Source organism: Heliangelus exortis, chromosome 3 (genome assembly GCF_036169615.1).
Source record: "Heliangelus exortis chromosome 3, bHelExo1.hap1, whole genome shotgun sequence".
NCBI classification, from domain to species: Eukaryota; Metazoa; Chordata; class Aves; order Apodiformes; family Trochilidae; genus Heliangelus; species Heliangelus exortis.
In genome coordinates, this window is record NC_092424.1 from 86,592,593 (window position 1) to 86,615,183 (window position 22,591).

Consider the following 22,591-nt stretch of genomic DNA (forward strand, 5'->3'; position numbering starts at 1 on the left):
TGGGAAAAACCTTCTAATTCCATCTGAAAGGATTCACATAGTCCTCGCTCACTTTCTGACTGCAAAACCCAGCCAAAGGGCTGTAGATAAACCCCCACCAGTCTGGCTGCAGCAGTGCTACTTAAGAAAGTGAGCAGCAGAGTGAAAAAAGGGCACAAAATACATGGCTGAAATAGTTTTGTGCATGATTACTTAAGAGAAGCTGCCTGGTGCCCAATTTTTTGCTTAAAAAGATGGCTATATATTTTCCATTAAATGGTAAGACAAGCAAGTTAAAATTCAGGTATTTTTGAGTTTTCTGTTTTTCAGTTTTCCTTTTTTTCCCTAGTGAAAAAAAAAAGCATTTTAGCAGCTTTGTGGTTGAATTTTTCCTTTTTCTGCAGGGATCAAGCAGAATGGTCTATTAAGTTCAGGATTAGCTGAATTATTTAAGAACTTTAGCAAGCATGGAAATGCTGTAAAGGAGACAAGAATGACAGAAACCAGGGAAGGGCTTCCACAGGAGGACTAACTGGGTATGGGTTATCAATCCTGAAAAAGGGTAGCTGTCAGCCCTATAGCAGAAACATGCACAGTCAAGGGAGAAAATTGAATTGGTAAAAGTTATTATCTGTTCCTTGTACCAAATAATGAGGTATAAGCCTCATCTAGTTCAGAACAAACAAAAGAAGCAGTACTGCAGTGTACTTAATCTGATTAAATCATTGCCACAGGATGGTCCAATGAGGCCTACCTAAGTGGAAATTTTGTCAAAAAACAGATGATTTGTCAAAAAAAGAATGTTTCTTTACCTTACATTTGTAATTAATGAACAGAACACTTCAGTGGGAGTGCTACGGTTAGTAGTCATACTTATCAGCAATTGAATGTTTCTTAGGGAGACCTCTTCTGCTTTCCTTGCAAAGAAAGATGTTGCTAGAAAATTAGGTAGAAAAGATTACAGCATTGCACTGTTCGAGACCTGATTTGAAAAGTATCACAGCTCCCCAAACACATATTCAACTGGGTACCTCTGTGTTTGCTTCCCTCAGCATATGAGAAAGGGCTTGATTGCACAAGAGAGCACTATAACACTTTTGAGAGGGGGAAGTAATGTTTGCTCATACAAACTGCTTCTTGTGGCTTATCCAGAGATACAGCACAGCCTTGAGCTAATGCCTGAAGAACTGAAGTCTAATATCAACACACAATGTCTCCATCTGCTGATTCCTAACAAAGATTTCCATATCCTTTTGCATAACCTGATGGAAAGCACAGTGCTGATGCTGTGACAGATGGATGCCTGTTCCAAGAGGGAAGCAGACCTTTTGTTAAATCTGGTCTCTAAGTACAGCATTGCCTAGCAACTATGGGAAATGGAGACAAGCCAAAGCATCAGAGAACATTTCACTTGGTGCAGCTTGGGGCTTGGTTTTTCTGTTTGGTTGGGGTTTTGTTCCAGTTTAATCCTCTGTAAAGCAATATTAAGTGATTTATGTCTTATAGATCCAAATTATGTTCTTACAGGAGGAGTATTAGGATGACATTTATCAGAGAAGCCCCCTGTTTAAGTGATTATGGAGATATTCAGATCCAGTAGTGAATGAAAAGGAAAATACCCTTATCTATTTCTGTCTTTTGATACTGCTTTGTCCTAAATCTTCATCACAAGGAGTCATTAACATTGCATACATGCCAACATTAACCCCATGGATCTCCAAAGATGCATCAGCATGGCAGCATTCCTGTTATTTCTGTCATCCCTTCTAGTGGCTCTTTGTCACTCCAAGAGATATTGCAGAGTATGAGCTGAAGCTCAATAATGAATAATACAGAGTTTACCTCCCCAGAAGATTCTGCATTAAATAACATCACATTGGCAAGAGTCCATATAGGAAATAATTTTGTTAGCATTCTTATGTCAGTGACACCAATCTTCTTTACACATCCTTGAATGTGAAATTGTGGGTATCTTGAACTCCCTCCCATCTAAGTGATCTATGGCTGCTCAAGCAGATTTCCTGTATGCACTGCCTCCCTATACTGAAAACTCCAGGCCATACTTTGTATAGCATTGACTTGCCAGAAAAAAAATCTTTCTCTGTATATCTGTGTAAGAGGAAGACAGAGATACAGGAACTGCATATGGCCTTGATTACTAATGTGTATTTAAACTGTTGTGAAAATGAGGCCTTTCCCAAAAAAGTATTCGCCTTTTCTTTATATATGTCTAAGGAACATGTTTTAAATTGGATCAAGGTAAACTCTGGGCTAAGCTCATACTGAGCTGAGCTCAATGTACTGTAGTGCCAGCTGCAGCAGTGCTGGTAACCTGAGCCACTGAAGGACCTGAACCTTCCTAGAACTGCAGCTGGAGGGCAGGGGAAGTAGCAGAGTGGGCCTACCCTGTCCTGGCAGGCAAATGCAGAGCCCCTGTCATCTCTGTGTCTGGTATAATGTGGGAATTTCTGACTCAATTTTTATTTGGTTGTAATATAATGCCAAACATCTCATTGGTGCTCTACCAACATTTAAGCCAGTGCATTTGAGTTTGTGCTGGGTACAGTCTGACTTGGCAACATTCAGAGACACTGAGCAGCAAACTGTATGGAAAACAAACTCTGCTTTAATCAGAGTCAAATCAGAAGCAAATAGACTGTATTTTAGCATGTTCTTCATATTTCTAAATATGAAACGTAGGAAAATAAAAATGTCTAGGTGATATCAGCTATGTAAATAATCTCTGAACTAAGGTTATTGAAATAGCAAGGTGCTCTAGATTTGGACTCTGTTTAGATCAATCAGGGAGGACGCTAAGGCTTCTATCTGGATTCAGGAGTGTAAGCTTCTGATTTGGTTTCAAAAATCAGAAAATCTGTAAAACATACTCTGCTTGAGAGATGCCTACCATACTGGATGAAGTACTTTAAAAATGTGCAGTTTCTGTTATATCTTTATCTAAAGGGAACATAAATGCCTTTCAGATTAGACCTTGATATGAAACAAGAGAGAGATATTTTTGGTGCAGTATCTGATCCCAGTGGTGTGATGACAGTAGGCTAAATCAGCCTTTTGATAAAGGGCCACTTCTGATTGATTGATGTATTGTAATATTGAACAATACATCATTTAACTTCTAGGCACCTGAACCAGTTAATGGGCTTGATACCAGGTTGGTAGCTACTTATTTTGCATTTGTGCTGAGGCATTACATTAGTCTTTGCTCTCCATGCACCCAAAGTAGGCAAAGTCTCGCTACTTGTGACAAAAGTACCTTATTATGGCCTGGAGACAGGATTTATAGGCTAAAACACTTCCCTAAAGATTGGTACTAAGGTTGAGCTAAGTACTTGTCTCTCAGCAGAAGGACAATCTCCTTCTACCCATGATCTGGGTTAAGTCCTTGCTGACAAGCCTTTATTCTAGTCTATTTTCTTCCTAAACAGATTAGTGGTCATGTTTTCTCCCTCTCAGAGGGCTTTCCATCTAATAGGTTGCAGCATATTCAATTCTGAACTGCAGGAACTAAAATAGTTTTGGAATTTTTTTTCTAGAAGTATAGGAACTGCAGATTTGAGATATTTTCCTCCGCCTGCCCCCAGCTACACTGTAGATGAGATTTTGAAGATCTGCTTTTGGTTCTAAGCATGGAGAGGGGGATTTAGACTTTCTGTTCTTCATTGTTTAACTGTATTTTCACATAAATCATGCTCTGCTCTTGATTTATAATACAAAAAATCAATTCAAAATTAAAAAAACTGTTTTTTGCCTAAAAACACTTAAAATTTTTTCACCTTTTAAGTCTTTCTTGTTATACAGCAAGATGTATGGATAAGATGTAATTCATGCACAAGATGTAGATGAAGTGATGAAATTCCCACTGACTGGAAAAGTGGAAACATAACTGCCATTTTCAAAAATTGAAAGAAAGAAGACGGGAAACTACAGGCCACTCAGTCTCACCTCTGTGACTGGCAAGATTATGGAGCAGATCCTTCTGAAGGCTCTGCTAAGGCATGTGGATAACAAGGGGGTGATTGGTGACAGCCAACACGGCTTCATTAAGGCCAGTCCTGCCTGACTAGTGTGGTGGCCTTTTACGATGGGGTGACAGCCTTGGCGGACAAAGGCAGAGCAACAGACATCATCTCCCTGGACATTTGAAAAGCATTTGACACTGTCATGCGCAAGTTTCTGATCCCCAAACTGGGATGATATGGATTCAGTGGGTGGACCATTCATTGGATGAAGAACTGGCTGGATGATAGTACCCAAAAAGTTGTTATCAATGGGTCTGTTTGGAACTGGAGACATGTGATGAGTGGTGTTCCTCAAGGGTCTGTACTCAGACCACCGCTACATAACATCTTTGTTGGTGACATGGACAGCAGAGTCAAAGGCACCCTCAGAAAATTTGCTGATGACATCAAACTCTGTCCTGAAGTCAACAGGCTGGAGGGAAAGGATGCCATCTAGAGGGATCTTGACAGTCACAAGAAGTGGTCTCATGCAAACTGCATGAAGTTCGACAATGCCAAGTGCAAGGTTCTGCATCTGGGTTGAGGTACTCCCATGCATGAATAGAGGCTGGAAGGAGAAAGGCTTCAGGGCAGCCCTGAGAAGGACCTGGGTGTGATGGCCGAGCAGTGGCCTTCCAATATCTGAAGGGTGGTGAGACACTGTAACAAGTTGCCCAGAGAATCTGTGGCCGCCCCCTTCCTGGAAGTGTTCAAGGTCAGGCTGGATGAGGCCTTGAGCAACCTGGTCTAGGGGGAGGTGTCCCTTCCTAGGGTTGTAACTAGATGATCTTTAAGGTCGTTTCCAACCCAAAGCATTCTATGATTCTAACATGTAATGATTCCAAATCAACTTTTTCTTTGGCTGCTGTGCATTGAAACTTATTTTCCGTTGTCCTTCTGCCATAAGACAAAGATTCTTACAAAATAATTGTAATATTATTTTGACAAATCCAATACATATGGTACATTGTCACAAATGAATACCTAAGAAAATGCAGAGTGGCAATACAAAGCTAATATTCTTCAGAAATTCCATGCAGGAACTAGAACGACATACTGTTAAAACTCCAAATGCATATCCAATAAGTGTGTTTTTAAAGAAAACTTCATGAATTTCCAAATTTAAGGTAAGCAAGTACAGAATAAAATGCACTAAGAAACTGATATGTAGACAAAGGTTTATTTACACCATACAACATTTTAAATATTTTATACACAGCTGCAGCAGAGAAGGCTACTCTGAGCCTTCCAGAGAAAACTGCAATAATAAAGATGTGAAATATATTATTCATATAAAAGTGAGATTATTACTTTATTGCATTTAAAGCAATGAAGAATGTAGCTCAACAGACATTCATTTAATGACAAAAACTTTGCTTTTATATTATAAAGTAAAAAGTGTAGTAATGGCCAAACAGACTGTTATAAACTTTAAAAACTGCATAAATATATACATTGTGCTTCATGGTGAAGTTTTTTGAAAACTAAACCAAATGAAGCTGTTACAACATGAATCGTTGCTTGAGGTTTATCTATAAAGATTACCTTACAAATCCATTCCACGGGTACTTACAACACACGATGGTAAGAATTGTACACCTGGTTCTCCACTAGCTGCACTAGTGGGAAAATACTGTACGAAAAAAACACTGACATTTGGCACAGGAAGAACCTGACGTAAAGTAGTCACAATGTTCAGAGAGGAGTGTCAGGATTCCCAAAGTCTCTTTATTGTCAGTGCAATTAATTATTTTTATTTTGTTTCTGGTTTTTTTTTCAGTTTTTGTTAAACTTCTGTTTGAAAGTCACCTTCTTGCACATCTAGAGGCAAGTTCAGACACTTCTCCCATTCTGCTGGTCTGAGTTCTAAAGCATCTTTTGCCTCCGTGTCTAATACGTTTATCGTTGTGTAGTGTGGGTAGTCACCTGTGGTTTTGAAACTGTCCCATGGAGCCTTATTCGGTCCTGAGTTCTCCTGAAAACCAGATAAGAAAGAAGAATTACAAACAAGGGTGAAATAATGTGATTTCTCTTTGTAAGGCTGAACACTGATGTGCTCTCACGAGACACAGAAGCTGGAGAGGGGAAATGGGTTTGCAGAGAGCCAGGCTGGCAGGCGTTCAGCACCATTTTGACTCTTTCTCTGTGAACAATCAACACTTTGGCAGGCTCCTCACCTGAGCTGCCAGCTAAGCCCTTTCTTTCATAAGAACCAATGTACATGAGGAATGGCCAAGTGATCCAGTACCAATAGACATCTTCTTAATGGCATTTGTGTAGAAAAATGGAAGACGAAAAGGGAAGATAATTGAGGAGAGCTTGCTGACTGAAATACAGAGTGGTTTGAAACAGACATTGCCAGCTGGATTATAATGTGGGGCATGTGCCTGACAGAACCACAGAAACCTTCTGAAGTCTTTGAAAATGCTGTGAGAGTTACCTTGCTTTACAGGCTGATGAGCTCATGTATATTAGGATTAACAGGCTGAAAGCTGTTCATTTTCTACTGACTGATTTTAATATTTTTTTTTTTTAGAATGCTAAGTTTTTTAGGGAGAAATACATTATGGACTAAGATGAATTTAATTAGTGACTTCTGCGACATTTTGTGTGAGATTTTGTGGCCAAAACCTAACACTTTTGCACCATTTGAGATGCTTTTGGATTTTCTTCCTGATCTCCAGCTACCTTTCCTGAGATGTGCAGGTGTCCTTTGAGTCCTTTGTCGTCACTGCCTGTACCATGCTGTAGATTAAGACACTTGAGGCTACCTAAAATAGCCTGAAATGCCTATATTTAGGTACCTGGATCACTTTCTGTCTTACAGGTAGGCCATTCCTCTAGACAGCTTTTATTAGCAGACCTTTCAAAAACGTAGTGCTGATGCAAAACAGAGTAAACATAACTCTTCCACTGACAGTCCAGTCCCTTTGAGATTTGGAATTAACTCAAGCTTTACATGGACAGCAAATCTCAATGAAAAGGTGAATGCAAACTTGACATGTCAGCAAATCTCAGAAGGGGGAGGGAGCAAGAACTGAATGCAATATAGCACGTATCACACAACTAAAGGTTCATCAAAGAATCAGGGCTGAATTTCTGCTGGATGAAGATGATGTGAATGATGTAAATCCATTGGCCTCACATCTGCTTAATACCTCTTCTTCATGTCTGAAAGTAGCTCTTCTGCAAAAGTTATAGAATACAATGATTCTATCTCAGTTCCACTTAATACACAATTTTCACATTATAAAATTATATATAAGATTATTACTAATCATAATATTACTGCTAACAAATATGTAACACGAAATTAGCCACTTTAATTAGGCAGAATCAACTACTTCCTTGCTCTCATTATCAAATGTAGTGAGGGTGTTATGCATGTGTGTATGAGAGTGTATAAATTTGAATTATGATGATAGCAGAGTTAACTCAGGATGATTTAATTTTTGCTTTTCCCATGATAAATATTTATAAACCTATTATGGAACAAACATGACATTACAAAGACCCTGTGTGCTTTCTGGACCTTCTCACATATAGGTGAATCAAGCTGGACTTGTTTGGAGCAACTAATTTAATTATCTGCTTGCCTAGATAGAGGAAAAGCCCTATTGGCCAAATTATATTAGTGAGCTGCTTTCTCTATATAAAGTCCTTTGACTTGGTAGACACAAACAGATATGAAATGTGTTCCCTATAGTTCAATTACTGGTCATCTATAATGATGTTAGTGAGTTAGTTATGGTTGAGTTGTAAAACCTAATGAGTCTCATCATATGTTAGATTGTTGAAAATATCTTTTGTTCTACTTTCTGAGGCTATCTAAAGGTAGTGCAGAGTGAAGTCTTCTCAGGAAAAATACTGAATTCATAGGACTCTTGTTTCATTGTTGTTGTTAAGGATCCATCATATTTCAAATATCTAAGAAGGAAAACTTACCATACTGCCTGATTTTGGTACATCTCGAAATCTGTCCAGCGTCTGAAATTTCTGATTTAACTCTTGAAACAATTCCATGTGCCTCTTTCTTGTATGCATGACCTTCTGCAAAATGGAACATAATTCCTTATATTTATAATTGAATCTGGGCTTTTTTTTTAAGAGAAGTGTTATTTTCCCAGCATATCTAAGTAAATTGACTTTGTCAGGGCCATCTTTTCCCAATAGACTTGACCAATGGAAGGAAATTGCACTGAGCCTTCTCTCTGCTCTGTTTCATGTTCTTCCCATGTACAAGAGACTGGGTTTACCCCACATTTTTGGGTTGCTGATATTTCGTGCTAGCCCAGAAGTACTTTGAAATTGTGGCAGTTTCTCAGAAGGGTATTTTCCTTGCACACTAGGAATAATTTCTAAAATTTCTCTTGGAAGCATGGATGCTCTTATTTTTATTTCTATAGGAATGCAACAGCAGTTTGCAATAGTCCCTATTGGAATAACTTTTAGAAGAATACTGAACTCAGAAATCTTGGCCTAAAAGGGAAGAGATCAAAATGTTGTGTCTTTTTAGTTAGACTCTCTTCTTGTCAGTTAGTACGCATAAAATGCAGTTGAAATGGCATTCATATTAAGAAAAGTAAGCACAGGTTTTGCTTTACTTGCTTTCTTACATCATGGACTGGGCAACTGGAAATTACCCTACCTCTAGCCCATGCCCAGGACACTGTTCCACAAAAAGTAATTACATGGCACTCCTGTGCAAGGGGTGAGAACCTCACAGTGGAGGAGACCCTTGACCATGTATGTTCCTTGGCAGCTACATGGAGAGTGAAGCCTGTTTTCAAGCTAGACTGTCAAGCCTACCATCTGTGTTGTTTCAAAACAAGTTAATGCTCAAGAATGGATTTGGATTGTCCCTTGGAGCAAAGCCAAAGGCTGTTTACTACTCAACCAGTCTCACTGTCCTGTGGGCTGGGTAGACAGGGGACAGGAATGACTGAGGATGCTTCACCACATTCCAACACCAGATGAGCTAAGCTTGGGTTTTCTTAAGCTTTTGTAACTGCTTGAACAGTTGGGGCAGCAGCCAATAACATTGAGAGAATAGGTGACAGACATCAGACTGTGAACATCTAATAGTTGTCAAGCCTGATTTTCCCCAGCATTGTACATGACAAAACCTGCAAACTTATGTGCTCTGTGCCTGAGTGTGACCCTATCCAGCAAGCAATGCTTCTGACAAGTCTGGGTTAGTACCTTTTAAAATGGAATGGCAGTAGCTGACCCTCAAATAATGCTTTCCAATACCAATTTGAACTTTTATCTTTGGTTTGCATTCTTTGTTGATAAACTCTATGAAATGTGTCTGCTCTTGTGGCCATCCACCTCTACGACAGTGCTCTAATAACCATATGGTCCTCAATAAAGCTACACTGCAGCTTGAGAACTTGTTTCATTTCTGAGAACAGGAAATTATCAACATTATTCATAAAAGACCCATGATATACAGCAAGCAATTGAAGACCTATTTACTCAATATGAATTGTGAGGTGAATAAGGGAAACCCTTTTGAGGAACTCCTTGCAAAATGTAATTTAACTAGGGACAGCTGATCCAAATTTGTGAGGGAAGTTTCACTTAGGCAAAAACTTAAGAATTCTTCTAAGCTATCGGTGTTATGGTAGTTATGGATATGTACATAGAATTTAAAAAAGAGAGGTTCTTTCTTTATTTTATTTCTTTATTTCTTTCTTTATTACTGGATAAAATAAAGAGGTGTGCTGAGGGGAATAAAACAGATTTGGTGGGTTAAAATACTGGCTCTAGAAGCAGGAAATAGCATATGACTGTGAAACAAGGATCTCCAGTTGGAAAATTTTTCATAGAAGGCTAGGAAAATAAAGAACTCTACTTTCTGATATTTTTTCTGAATTGTGCACCCAACAATCCATTAATAGAAATAAGAATAATGCAGATGTCTTACTCAGTTCAGTACATTATTTCTGAAGAGAAACAGGTGGGAGGAGAAACAAAACACTTGCAGTGGGAAGTCTGCCAGAAAAAAAGGGGTTTCAATTGTTATTCTTAATAGAGATAACTGGTACACACAAGTACCTGTGGATCTGTGTTTTCCTGTCTTCCCTTCCATTATTCCTACCCAATGACACCTGCCCCTTCCCACAGAGAATAAAGAATGATCTAAACTGAAGATGCAGTAACTTACATTTCCGACTTTAACCCATGTTTTCTACAGTTCTACAAATTCCTTGTAAGAAAGCACCATCTTACCACTTTTCCAGAAAATATGGTCTCAAGTGCAGATCTTGACCAGTATATACTAGGATGATTGTAGTCTTATTGGGACCTGAACACGTTGGAAAAGGAGCTCCTCATGCTGTCCTTTTAATGCACACCTCTAGGTGCACCTGGGGATTTGCCCATTAATGCCACATCCTCTCCAGAAGCACCTGACACAGCCACCAGGTCACAGACACACTCCTCGTGGTCTTTCCTGCAGGCCCTGTAACTCTGAACTCCCTAAATACTAAAGACTGAACTGACACCCCCTCCACACTTGCATCCCTACTCAAAAGTAACATCAAGTGTGTGTTTTGAAAAGACTAAGCCTGACTGAAGAGCATCTGCTCTCAGAAGAGGTTTCAGAATGGGAATGGCTATCATCAAGATGGGAAGGACTTCAAGCATAACAGTACCCAGCTACCTTTTTTATTTGTGAGAGGGTTTTAGCTGAGCTAAATTCCAATGATGATTTGTGGTCCTTCTTATGAATAAAAGAAATGATAATAACAATAATAACAAGTCGTTCAGTTTGCCTTGAAGATTTTCTATATTGCCCCAGGTAAAAATGCTCTGTTACAAATATTGTAAGAAAAAGCTAAGTGAAAAGAACAGATGGGGGAATGCCTTCCCAGCCCTATAATGGAAACATGCTGTGTTTTCAAGATGTTACAGGTATGATCAGTTGCCAAACTTAGAAACAGGAAAGAATTTTTCCTTGCAGGCATATATTTTTTCACCTTTGTCTTTGAGAGATGTCTTCATGTTAGTAAGAGCATGGTTTTGAACTTTTGTTGAGTTTGTAGTGTTGTTATATTGAGTAGCTATTGCATATAAATTTCTGAAAGAATGCAGATGCAGCAATTAAAAATCAGTTTAGCATTTTTGCTGGTGAAAGTTGACTGTACTGTGGAAAGAGGACATTCTGGTATCCCTGCTTGTCCTTGCTCTAGGTCATTGGTGGAGCTCAAAAAGGGACAGAGATGACTTGAGTATGGGGGAATAGGGTAATAGGCACTTTTAAAAATTATTTGGCATAAATGTTATTACCAGAGCAGATCCAATGAATGCCTTGTAGAAAGGGGAGTATAGGGTGGATGGCTGGGGAAATCCAGGAATCATAACTTTCCATAACTTTTAAAGGTAATTGTGATCCTGAATCTTAAAATGCATGTCAATAATACTGCTTAATTCCCTTGTATATTCTTGTAAGTGTAGGCACACATCTATTATAAAGTCCTCCTGGGAATTTCCACAGCATCTGTATTTCTGTTCAACGTAATTAGAATGAATTTTATTTGATCTGACAGCTAAGCATTAGTTCTGTGCCTTCATTAAAAAGCTACCTGTCCAGTGGTAGGGAAAAACAGAGCATAATGACTGGGGCTGGAGGGCACTCAGCTGGGGTCGCCACAGCCAGAAGCAGCAAGAATCCAAAATGTCCAGATCTATGAATTTTGATCATGTGTTGATACTGGACTGCACAAATTAGTCTAAGATAATCCTTGGTAATAGCAAGAGAAGAGCTGTAGAGCTGCTGCATGTTGACTGTTCATTTTAGAAAACTTCAAAGTTCAAATGGATTAGTCAGTGTCTTGCAAAATCTAATTTTGGACAGTATATTATTTAGCAGTAATATTGTCTGCCGACAGACTAGGCCTACTATGTTACAGTCTTTTTTCTGCACAAAAGGGATAATTTAAGAATATAGTAGTAAACCATTTAAAAAGGCAAAACAAGATACAGGTGGCCCAGTTCTTGAGACTCCTCTCCAAGATCTATGGTAAGGGCTGGCCAGTTTGGATGTCATCTTTTTGATCTCTTCCTTTCATTTGATGGGAGATGTAAGTTTTCTACAGTACTACACAGCAGTCACAGAACTTTCATTATTTATAGTCCATTCCAAAGGCCCTTAAAACTACTCCTGTATTTCTATACATACTGGAGATAACTGGGACAGAGGTTATTTTAAGGCACTGAGTACAGTCATGGCTTGCTGTGTTCATACTATATAGCAGCTGGCTTTGAGCTTCAACTGTGGCCCTCAGCAATAAAAATGCTCTTCATGTGTATCTTTGTTTTCACCTCAAATTTTCTATATCAAGGTGAGTGTTGCATTGCAGCCCATGAGCACAGGTTTTGCTAGGGGTTCTTTTGTGGTTTTGTTTCTTGTTTTTAAAACAAGGAAACTGTGACTCTACTTTACTAAAACATGTCCAAGGCAATTTTTTGGCACCATCTAGCATGGAATGTTCTCCATGAAGACTATGAAATACTTAGTCTCTAAAATAAAAAGTCTACAAACAAATTGCCTGTTGTGAATGGTACCAAGGTTGCACTGGTTCCCTAAGAACAACCTAGGAACAGTTCTGAGATATATGGGTGATGCAGACTAAAATAATAAATCTAATTTTAAAAATTCATCAACAAAAACCGACATTTTAGCACCCAGGAATATGGCCCCAATTGTCTTTAGCAGGATAGGCACAGCCTGAGAGTTTGCCTTGTATGGATACAGATACATGTGTGAGAAGTTGAGGGTGTACAGACTGCTAGGAGACTGCTATAGAAGATGGAGGGAGCCCAGCTTGGCACAATCTTGTCCATAGTGTGTGTTTAGCATTCGTTATCCTCAGAACCACATCCATAGCACTTGCTATCCTCAAAGCTGTGGAAGGACATTGTCTCAGAGGATGCCAGCTGGCATGGGTAAGAGATGAAGCAAGGAAAGTGTTAAACATTTCAGTAGGATGGCAAATCACTCTAGCTCAACCTCACCTTCAGGCTTTATTCTATTTTTCAGTCAAGCTGCTTTGAAATATCAGAATAGCAGTATTTTGGCCACAGAACACTATCTCAATTCCCTTCATCAGTATGCCTTGCTGAGCAAAGGAATCTGGGTGGCTATTTGAGTGTTTTATAGCTTTTTTATTTTGCTTTACCTCAGCCAGACAGCTATGCTATGTGTAAGAATATAGGAAAGCCCACACGCTTTATCAGAAGAAGCATAAAACAGGGAGGTGAGATGGGTTGCTCTGAGTCAGTACTTCTAAAACACAGCAGCAATCAGCACAGTATCATTGCTGTCATCACCTCCCCAGCAGTGACTCCAAATGGTCCCATCCTTGCCTTTTTATAAACAAATATGTTTTCCTGCATTATAATAATACTTAAAAAAATATTAGGCCATGGAGCAACAATGCTGCAAACAAGACAACAGAAAGGTGTAAGCTCCTTAAATACACCATGTGAGTCAAAAGAAAATATGTAATGGGAGACCAGATTCTTGAAAGCAGAATGTGTGCAGCATTGTTGGTGTTTATTTGCTGCTGGATTGTGCTCTCCTGAGTGATAGGGAAGAACATTTTAGAATCTGTTGCCACAGAGGACGTTCTAATTGTGAACAGCATGATATGACTACCTTTCAATAAAGAACAGTAGAATTCAGAATTCTTTCTATCACTATAATTATAAAACTTCTTTTCATATTGCTTGCATAATTTTAGAGTTGTGATCATCATAACTTTGTTGTTGATTAATGTTTTTCTTTTTCCTTTCTATGCATTTATCCTAAAGCATATTTAGGATGATCTCATTTTATTTTTCTTAAACTTACTGTATGAATCTTTGTCTTGTTCACTATTTGAGGCATTACATGACTGCTTAAGATAACTATACTCTCTGGGGGAAAATGACATAGGAGATTAAGGCACGATGTTAAAGTACCAAGAATTCACAATCAGACACAGAAGGTCAGCATTTCAGAAAAAGCAGGAAAAGCAGGTCACCAAAGCAAACCCTTCTCTCATCAGAAGACTTCTATAACCACTTCTATGGCTGCATTTTGACAGTTCTGCCTCTTTCCTCTCTATGGATTAGAAGGACCTGTGCTGTAATCAAAGCCTAAATAATAATAAAAACACCCCTGGTTTTGTTTGCCAATGCAAACAGAGGAGCTAATTTATAAAGTTATGGTTGATATATACAGATCGTTAGATGTTAAAGTTTAGCCCAACATCTGTAGACTCCATGAAAATATTATGATTGTTCAACTTCTCTGGAGATGCAGATAATGAATTATATCAAACTATTAACGTGCATGAACAGACAAACTCTGCAAAAATCCCAAATCTATAAATTATTAACAACCCCTTGAAAACTAACTGCTGTATTACTTTTGGTAGAGAATAGAGAAAAAAAAAAAACCCTCAAAAAAATCCTAGCTTGCAAGAGACTTAATCATACTGCCTGAGACAGAACAAAAAGGTCACTAACCAGCACAACCAAATCTTCTCATGCAGTGGGGCCTAAGTCTGAAATTGTGGATATTCAACCTGACAAACCTGATATGAACTCGTTTTTTTTATAAAGGACGTGATCCATAAGTTTTGACAACTACAGCAGTTCATCATTCAAAATCTGACACATTCATTATCACTATTTAGATGTGAAATCATACGCCAGTAAATATGTATTGAAGAGAGATTGAACAAATGATTGAGAATCTCTTAAACACAGCAACCTTCTGCACCAATGTGTCCTCTCCTACAGAAGTGTCACTTTTTCAGTAGGTAGATGGTTAGCAAAAGAGAAAAAAAAAAAAAAGAAAGAAAAAGAAAACCAGATGAAAATGGAGAGGCAGAGAATTTAAAAACTAAAACCATGATGATTAATATTGCCATATGACAGTTTGATCTCAGAGTATTTTACGAACAAGTTGCACCAAAGTAGTTTTAATGAATTGCTCATCGTGTACAACCCCATGACATCTACTATGTCAGAAGGCTTTGGTCTGCTAAAATTAACACTTTACATTTAATTTTAGGAAAATAATTTTAATAATCAGGAATAATTCAGTAAAACTTACTTCAAAGTCAAGGTCCGAATAACGTGATTTTCTTCTCTATTAAGCAGTAAAAAAAAAAGAAAAAAGAGGTTGTATTAACATGGGGACTATTCACCAAATCATATTAATGAGTCTAAATAACACTCTTGTTTTCCTATCAGATATGTATTAGGTATTCTGTGAGAGGTTGTAGATTTTATCCTGATAATTTAAGGTTAATGCATGACTTTGCATTCAATTTTTTTTAGACCAGTATCATATTCTTTGCTCTAAAATAAACCAGACTGCATTTCACTGGGATGCATAACATGCATGTTAATTGCATGCAATCGAACCTGTTAGCACATAAAACATATCTTCTTCTCTACCTTCTCTGGTATTTCCAAATTGTTGTCATATTTTTATGTTTTACACAGCTATCTGTATGCATCTATGATTTATATTTGTACAGGTATACAGAAATGGATATTTTCATACATCAGGCTTACATTGGTACAACTCCATTGATTTTAATGGAATAAATGGTAGCAAAATGAAGCCAAAGCCACCTATACTTTCCATAGCTTCAGCTTGTTTGTTTGCCATGACAGTCTGGATGAAAAAAGCAATGATTTTGTTTTACACTAACAACAAATCTGAATCAATGCATCTGATATAAAGCAAGAATGATTTGCTAGTGAAGTAATCACTGATGCAACAGAATATGATTATTTAAACATATCACAAATAATTTATCACATAATTTTTTACAGATTTTAAAAGAAACTAATTATAAAGTCAAATTATATCAGAAAGAAATAAAAATATTATGATAAAGATATAAAAACATTTTTTTTCCTCCTCAGACTCAAAATTGAATGGCTTGCAATAGACTAGAGAAATATAGAAATAGTGGCTGGAAAAGCTGAAAAAAGAACCAGTGTAAGCAACATGTGAATGGAAAGAAAAGACTCAGACTCCTTCAGGAAGGAGACTTACAGGAAAGGAAAAGTACCCCAAGAAAGGAAAAAGGTTTGCTGCTGCAATTTAACCCTGTTTTGTGGTACACTAGGGTGGCTTTAAGTCATGGTGAGTGAACTTTTTCACATTGCACCTATTTTCTCCATTGAGTAACAAACCAAGCCTGTTAAACCAAGATGAATAATGTTACCAATTTTGGTAGACTGAGATTTTGTTTGGCTTAACACACATGCAGGTTTTAGTAAGCCATTCTGATTTTTTTTGCAATTCAAAGAAATAATTTTTCATCTTTCAGTTGCAGAAAGCAGAAATGTTTTGTCTCTGTGCCCTGATAACACCACTTTGTGTTTCGTTTTGTAGTGAAATTTTGGTGCTCAAATAATTTGGTCCCCAATAATACGAAGAAGATCACTGTAGCACTGTCAGCACACTCTGATGCCAAAATTGCTGGGAGGCATTACTAAAGAACAGTCTATAAAACAATAAAACCAACCAACCAACAACAACAACCTTTGGGAGAAATCATCTTTAATCAGCAAGGCTTGACTTAACCTTGCACGTTTAAAAGAGAGTATTTAAAAACAAATTAAACACTTCTGCAAAAATAAAATAAGTAACATGAAACATGGAAACAGCAAAGGTCTTGGAGATAAGAAAAAAAAGAAGACATTGTGGTCAGATTCCTAAAGCAGCTAAATACTTGCTTCTTGCTCGTATTAAGGGGTCCATGGTACAAGTGTACCTTAACAAAGGCCTTCAGAATTCCACAGTAAACCAGCACCTGAAGAAACCCCTAATAAGGAAGGATCTATTTTTAAGTTGCAATTAGAGAGTATCTACTACTGTAAAAGGGTCAGTGGTTAGAAAAGAAAAACTTGTACAGCAGATAATGAAGTGAAATTTACAGGAGCTGCTTTGAAAAATGCTTGAAAAGGCTATTTTAAGGCACAGTCCAGTAACAGACATGGTATGAATGAGAATACTAAGTGAAAACATGGAAATCTAGGAAGAAATGTGTAGATTACTAGGTTCTTTTGTTTCTAAAAGTAAAGCATTTGTATTTTGCCTGTAGTCTGCTTGACCACAGCAAATATATTCTTGGCATAGCTGGATTGTTAGATTTTGCAGCCAGACAACTCTTCCACTGTTTACATGGTAAAAAGACACATTGAACAGACTGTAACATATTTAGCTGTGCTATTGTCAGAAAGTGGTAACTAATGCAGTTTTTCTGTTAAATCACACCAGTCATAACCAAACAGGTCATACCACACATTTATCTCTGTGAGGATTTTTCTACAGCTCAACCAGAATCTATCACAAACACATTTATTTTAAACGTACATAGTAAAGAACATCTGTTCCGTGCTTGTGCTTCACTTTTTTATGTGGCTGAATATGGGAGAATACAGCACAAGTGCTGTCAGAGCCTATTCTTCTAAGATACAAAAAGTGTGGAACTGCCACAGGTCTGAACAGAAGCAGTGAAATTCTCTGAATATATGAAAACTAAAGGATACTGGTTATAAATGTGATTTTGCACAACCGAAAGTCAGCTGCAGTATTGTCTGGCTACTACATAATTGCCTTGAAAGGACTGATGTGTTATTTTTAAGAGAGGGAACATATTCAGAAGCATGAAGTCATTTGGAATCCTAATTTCTGAAGATAGAAGTTTCTCTTCAGTCCCAGTTAGAAGTTGCCTTTTACTTAATTTTTCTCCTAGTTTCTGCATTATATGCAATAAGCTTGAAACATGCAAATCAATACTTTAATTGTGGCTGTATATATACTTTTTTCTTAGATGAAGTATACTTGTGTCTCTTTTTGCCTGTAAAAAATGGGATTTTCCAGAGATACCTAAATGTTTTCAGAAATCAATTACCTGTCTCATTGTACAATTTAAATTAATGGAGCCCAGCAGCTGAGTGAAGAGGAGTCAAGAGAAAAAAAAATCTCTTGCATCAAATGAGCTGCTCAACTGATCCCACCAGTACTATTCTTTTCAAAAAGCTGTTTCTTTTATCCACCTGCAAAATTGAGAATGATATCCCCAACATAAAAATTAGACTGGAAGCTGGTGGTTTTTTTCAAGGATCAGTTGGAGCTCTGATTGGGTATTAATGTTAATTTGTAAATAACAAATAACTGTAAAGAGTAGTATCTGTGGTTTGTGTCATTTGGTATTCTGCATCTGAGCAGGTTCTGCAGTAGTGCATTGGGAATGATACTCAGTCATCTGTTTTCCAAGCTGAAAAGCCCTCATGCTGGAGACCTGCAAGGCTAATGAATAAATGCACTACCTAAAAAGCTGAAGACACATGCAATGTGTTGGGGGGTTAGCTGGGATAAATCTGAAAAAGCTGGAGGGTATGGGTAAGTAGTAGACTGCAATCCATGAATGATTACAAATGCTACAAAAAAAAAAGGTCAACTCTCCATTTAAGTAGGTGAGGGTGTGAATAGCCCTTTCTGAGCAACTCCAGTGAGATGCATTGGTGCTCTGAAGTGACAGAAGCCAAATCATGCCTGTGATATAGGGAAATTTCAGATCAGAGCAGCAAAAAGAGTTTTTAAAGAGTTAATAACACCGGATCAAAGAGAAAAGGTAAGAGAGTTTAAACAGCTTGTTTAAACATTGACTCTGGAAAAGACAAACACAGAAGCTTGTTCAGAAATCTTAGAAAGATAGAAACACCAATAAACAAAGCTGGTATGAGAAAAATCTGAAAAGCTGCAATTCAGAAACAAATGAAGGAAGTTTCAGAGATGCTATCAGTAATCCAGAAAGTTTATGTAACTATGATACAATCTGTTAAAGGAAAAAGCAGCAGCCTCTCACTCTGCTCCTGAAAGTAAAGTTTGGCTATGTACTAGAGAAATATGCTGTATAAAATCTTGCACTGATAGATGACCCGAAAAGATTTTTTCCAACTATGATTTTTGAAGCTCTTTGATCTTAATTGGTAAAATCCATTTTACAGAAAAAAATAAAAAAATCCCACACTTCATTCCAGGACCAAATACCAAAGTGAAACTCTGTGAAAAGGTCTGCAGTAGTAATTTGCTTTAAATCAATTTTACTTTGTATTAATCATGTATAGCTTCTCTGTGTTATTCCAGAGCAACTTTAAATACACTCACTGAGGGACAAAAATAGAATACTGAAGGCTAATTTCCATACACTAGCATGCACCAGTACTCTGGCACCAGGAAAGAGCTGCTCTTGCTATATGACTAATGAAATCCCTCTCTATCTCTGTAAAACGACAAATGCCTGTGTTTCTCCTTATTCTAGTCTGCATTACACCACTACCTGATTAATTGCATGAGATACCTCTGAAGATATATTGCCTTGTGCAAAGTATAATTGGAACCAGAGATACTGTATTATAGTGAGGGCTATAACCATGCTTCCATTAATACAAAGTCTGATTATCAGAGATTTATAATTCGCCCTGAGATTAGATTTGACATACAAGATCTTAGCCTGGGGAGGATTTTCTTCCCTTAACAAAATTAAAGGAAAATATTTTTGGCCTTCAGAAATATAAAAGTGGAAAGTAGATAGACAGTTTTGATTTAAAGTGCCTTTTCACAGAGTCACAGAATTATCAAGAGTTGGAAGGGACCTCTAGAGATCACCTAGTCCAACTCTCCTCCTAAGGCAGGATCACCTGGAGCACGTCACACAGGACTGCATCCAGGTGCATTTTGAAGGACACTTCACAGCCTCCCTGGGCAGCCTGTTCCAGTGCCTTGCCACCTTAATAGTAAAAAAGTTTTTTCTTATGTTTAAATGGAACTTTCTGTGTTCTGTCTTATTCCTGTTGCCCCTCATCCTGTCACTGGGAACTACTGAGAAGAGTCCAGCTCCATCTTCCTGACATTCACCCTTTAAATACTTGCAGACATTAACAGGATGTCCCCTCAGCCTTCTCTTCCCAGGGCTAAAGACTCCCATGTCTCTCAGCCTTTCCTCATTAAGAGAGATGCTCCAATCCCCCAGACATCTTTGTTGCCCTCTGCTGGACTTTCTCCAATAGTTCCCTGTCTCTCTTGAACTGAGCAGTCCAGAACTGGGTGCAGGATTCCAGCTGTGGCCTCACCAGGGTAGAGTTGGATGAACTCCTTCCATGTGCTGGCCACACTCTTCCTTATGCAACCCAGGATTCCATTGGCCTTTCTGTCAGCAAGGGCACACTGCTGGATGATGGATAATTTGCTATCTATCATGTCTCTCAGATCCTTCTCCTCTGAACTGCATTCCAGCAGGTCCACCCCTAACCTCTGCTGGTGCTTGGGGTTCTCCCTCCCAAGGTGCAGGACCCTACACTTGCTCTTACTGAACCTCATTAGGTTCTTCTCTGCCCAGCTCTCCAGACTGTCCAGGTCATGCTGGATGGCAACACAGCCCTCCAGAGTGTCAGCCACCCCTCCCAGCTTTGTATCATTAGTGAGCTTGCTGAAGATACACTGTCCAGGTTGTTGATGAACATTTTGAACAAGACCAGACAGAATATTGAACCCAGGGGTACACCACTGGTTACAGGCTTCCTGTTCGACCCTGTTCTATTGATCACCACCCTCTGAGTTCTGTCATACAGACAGATCCCAATCCATCTCACTGTCTACTCATCTAGCCCAGATTTCTTGAGTTGGATGTTATGAGAGACAGTATCAAAAGCCTTGCTGAAGTCAAGGTAGTTAACACAGTAATGACATCATAGAAGGCAATCAGGTTGGTGAAATATGATTTCTCTTGGGCGAATCCATGCTGACTTCTCCCAGTGACATTCTTTGCTTTCACACATTTGTGATGATGTCAAGAATGATTTTTTTCCAACACCTTACTAGGGACAAAGGTGAAACTAACTGGCCTGTAGTTTTCTGGGTCTTCCTTCTTGCCCTTTTTGAAGACTGGAGTGACACTAACCCTCCTCCAGGCCTCAGGCACCTCTCCTATTCTCCACAACCTCTCAAAGATGATGGAGAGTGGCCTATCAATAACATCTGCCAGCTCTTTCAGAACTCATGGATGCATCCCATCAGGGCCCATAGACTTATGGATATCCAGTTTGGCTAAGTGGTCTCTAACATGGTCCTCCTCTACTAGTAGAGGAGGAAAAGTACTAAAGGAAAGTATTCCTCTCTCCAGACCTTATTGCTTATCTCCAGGGTCTGTGATTCGAGAGGGTAGGGCTTTGCAGTGAAGACTGAAGCAACAAAGGCATTCAATAACTCTGCCTTCCTTGTGTCTTCAGCCACGAGGGCACCTGCCTCATTCATCAGCGGGCCTACATTTTCTATTTTTCCTATTTTTATTGATGTACTGGAAGAAACCCTTCTTGCTGATACTCCTCGCCAGCTTTAGTTCTAGGTGGGCCTTAGCTTTCCTCATTGCATCCCTGCATTCTCTGAGTATATAACTCAAAAAACCCTGTTTTCTGAATAGCACAATATGTTGGCTGTTAGTTCATAACATGAGCTAGACAAAAAGCAAGAACATTTTCATGAAAAAGTAGATTAGGTCCTTTTCTTTTTTTTTTTTTTTTGAGACTTTGGGGGGAAAGGAAACCTTTCTTAAAAGGCCAAAAAGGAAACATTTTTTAAAAGGCCAAGCAATTGAAAATATCTCTCTTAAGGATCATATGTAGTTAAGATAGCTGCTTACACGATAATCTCTAAAATATATATTACACTTGATAATACTGACTAAGATGTTGGTTCTTAATATCTTCTGTTACTAGGATCAGTTCTGCCTGAACCCAAGGCAGTAACCTGAACACAAGCTGCAACAATTTCTGAAGTCAAAGGAACCTGAGACTTACTCACTCAAGTGAAAGCAAGAGAGGGTTGTTAGAGGGCTATACTTCATTTCACTGGGAGTCACAAAATTGGCAAGAACTGTCTCCACAGCTTATTGTAGAATGAAATGAGGAATGGGAGGGAGAAAAATCTGAGATACAGAATGCTCGAAAATAAATGTAATGTGGAAACATGATAAAGAGGAAATTCTTGTGCAGCTCGTCTCTGCTTTTGTTCTCTCTATCTCTCTCTTTCTTTTCACTTCTCATATCATAAATCAAAATGACTGCACAATGTTTTGCTTTTGTTCTGCCTAATGCTCTGGTACTTTATTGACAAGATTGACTCGTTTAACTGCGTATTTCTTCTCTTTCCTGTTTTTTTTTTTTTGTTTTTTTTTTTTTTTGTTGTTTATTGTTTGTCTGGTTTTGTTTGCTTTGTTTTTTGGTTTTTTTAAATTTTAGATATTGCTCCTTCCCTGCTGATTTTATTCCATTCTTCCTAACTCTTCAGTTTTAAGCTGCTACTCCATTTCTGCCGTCTTTCTTTTTTCTTTCCTTTTTTTTTTTTTTTTTTTTTTTTTGGCATGCCTATCTTTCTTTTGTCTCTTTATCTATAACTTTACTTTTTCTTTGCACGTCATTATCTTTAATGTATCCCTTTGTCATCCCAGTTGTAATAGTTTTTCTTCCCAAAGTTCCACATGAGCAATTTGTCCAAGGAGCTTTGTAGTTGA

The 22,591-nt window shown here is 38.2% G+C and overlaps 1 protein-coding gene across 5 annotated transcripts in view; it reads right to left on the bottom strand.

Moving 5' to 3' along the window:
* Positions 1-5,159: 5,159 nt before the first annotated feature.
* The window catches only part of ADGRB3 (adhesion G protein-coupled receptor B3), a 434,645-nt gene continuing 417,213 nt past the window's right edge, over positions 5,160-22,591 (bottom strand). For 4 of the 5 annotated variants that reach the window (XM_071741618.1, XM_071741621.1, XM_071741622.1 and 1 more), the window contains 3 exons: positions 15,109-15,144; positions 7,944-8,048; positions 5,160-5,973 (listed from right to left, as the gene is read on the bottom strand). In XM_071741618.1, coding sequence (XP_071597719.1) covers positions 5,785-5,973; positions 7,944-8,048; positions 15,109-15,144 — 330 coding nt within the window. In that variant the 3' untranslated portion in view covers positions 5,160-5,784. The remainder of the gene's footprint in view (positions 5,974-7,943; positions 8,049-15,108; positions 15,145-22,591) is intronic. The other variant, XM_071741620.1, reaches the window with a different exon arrangement.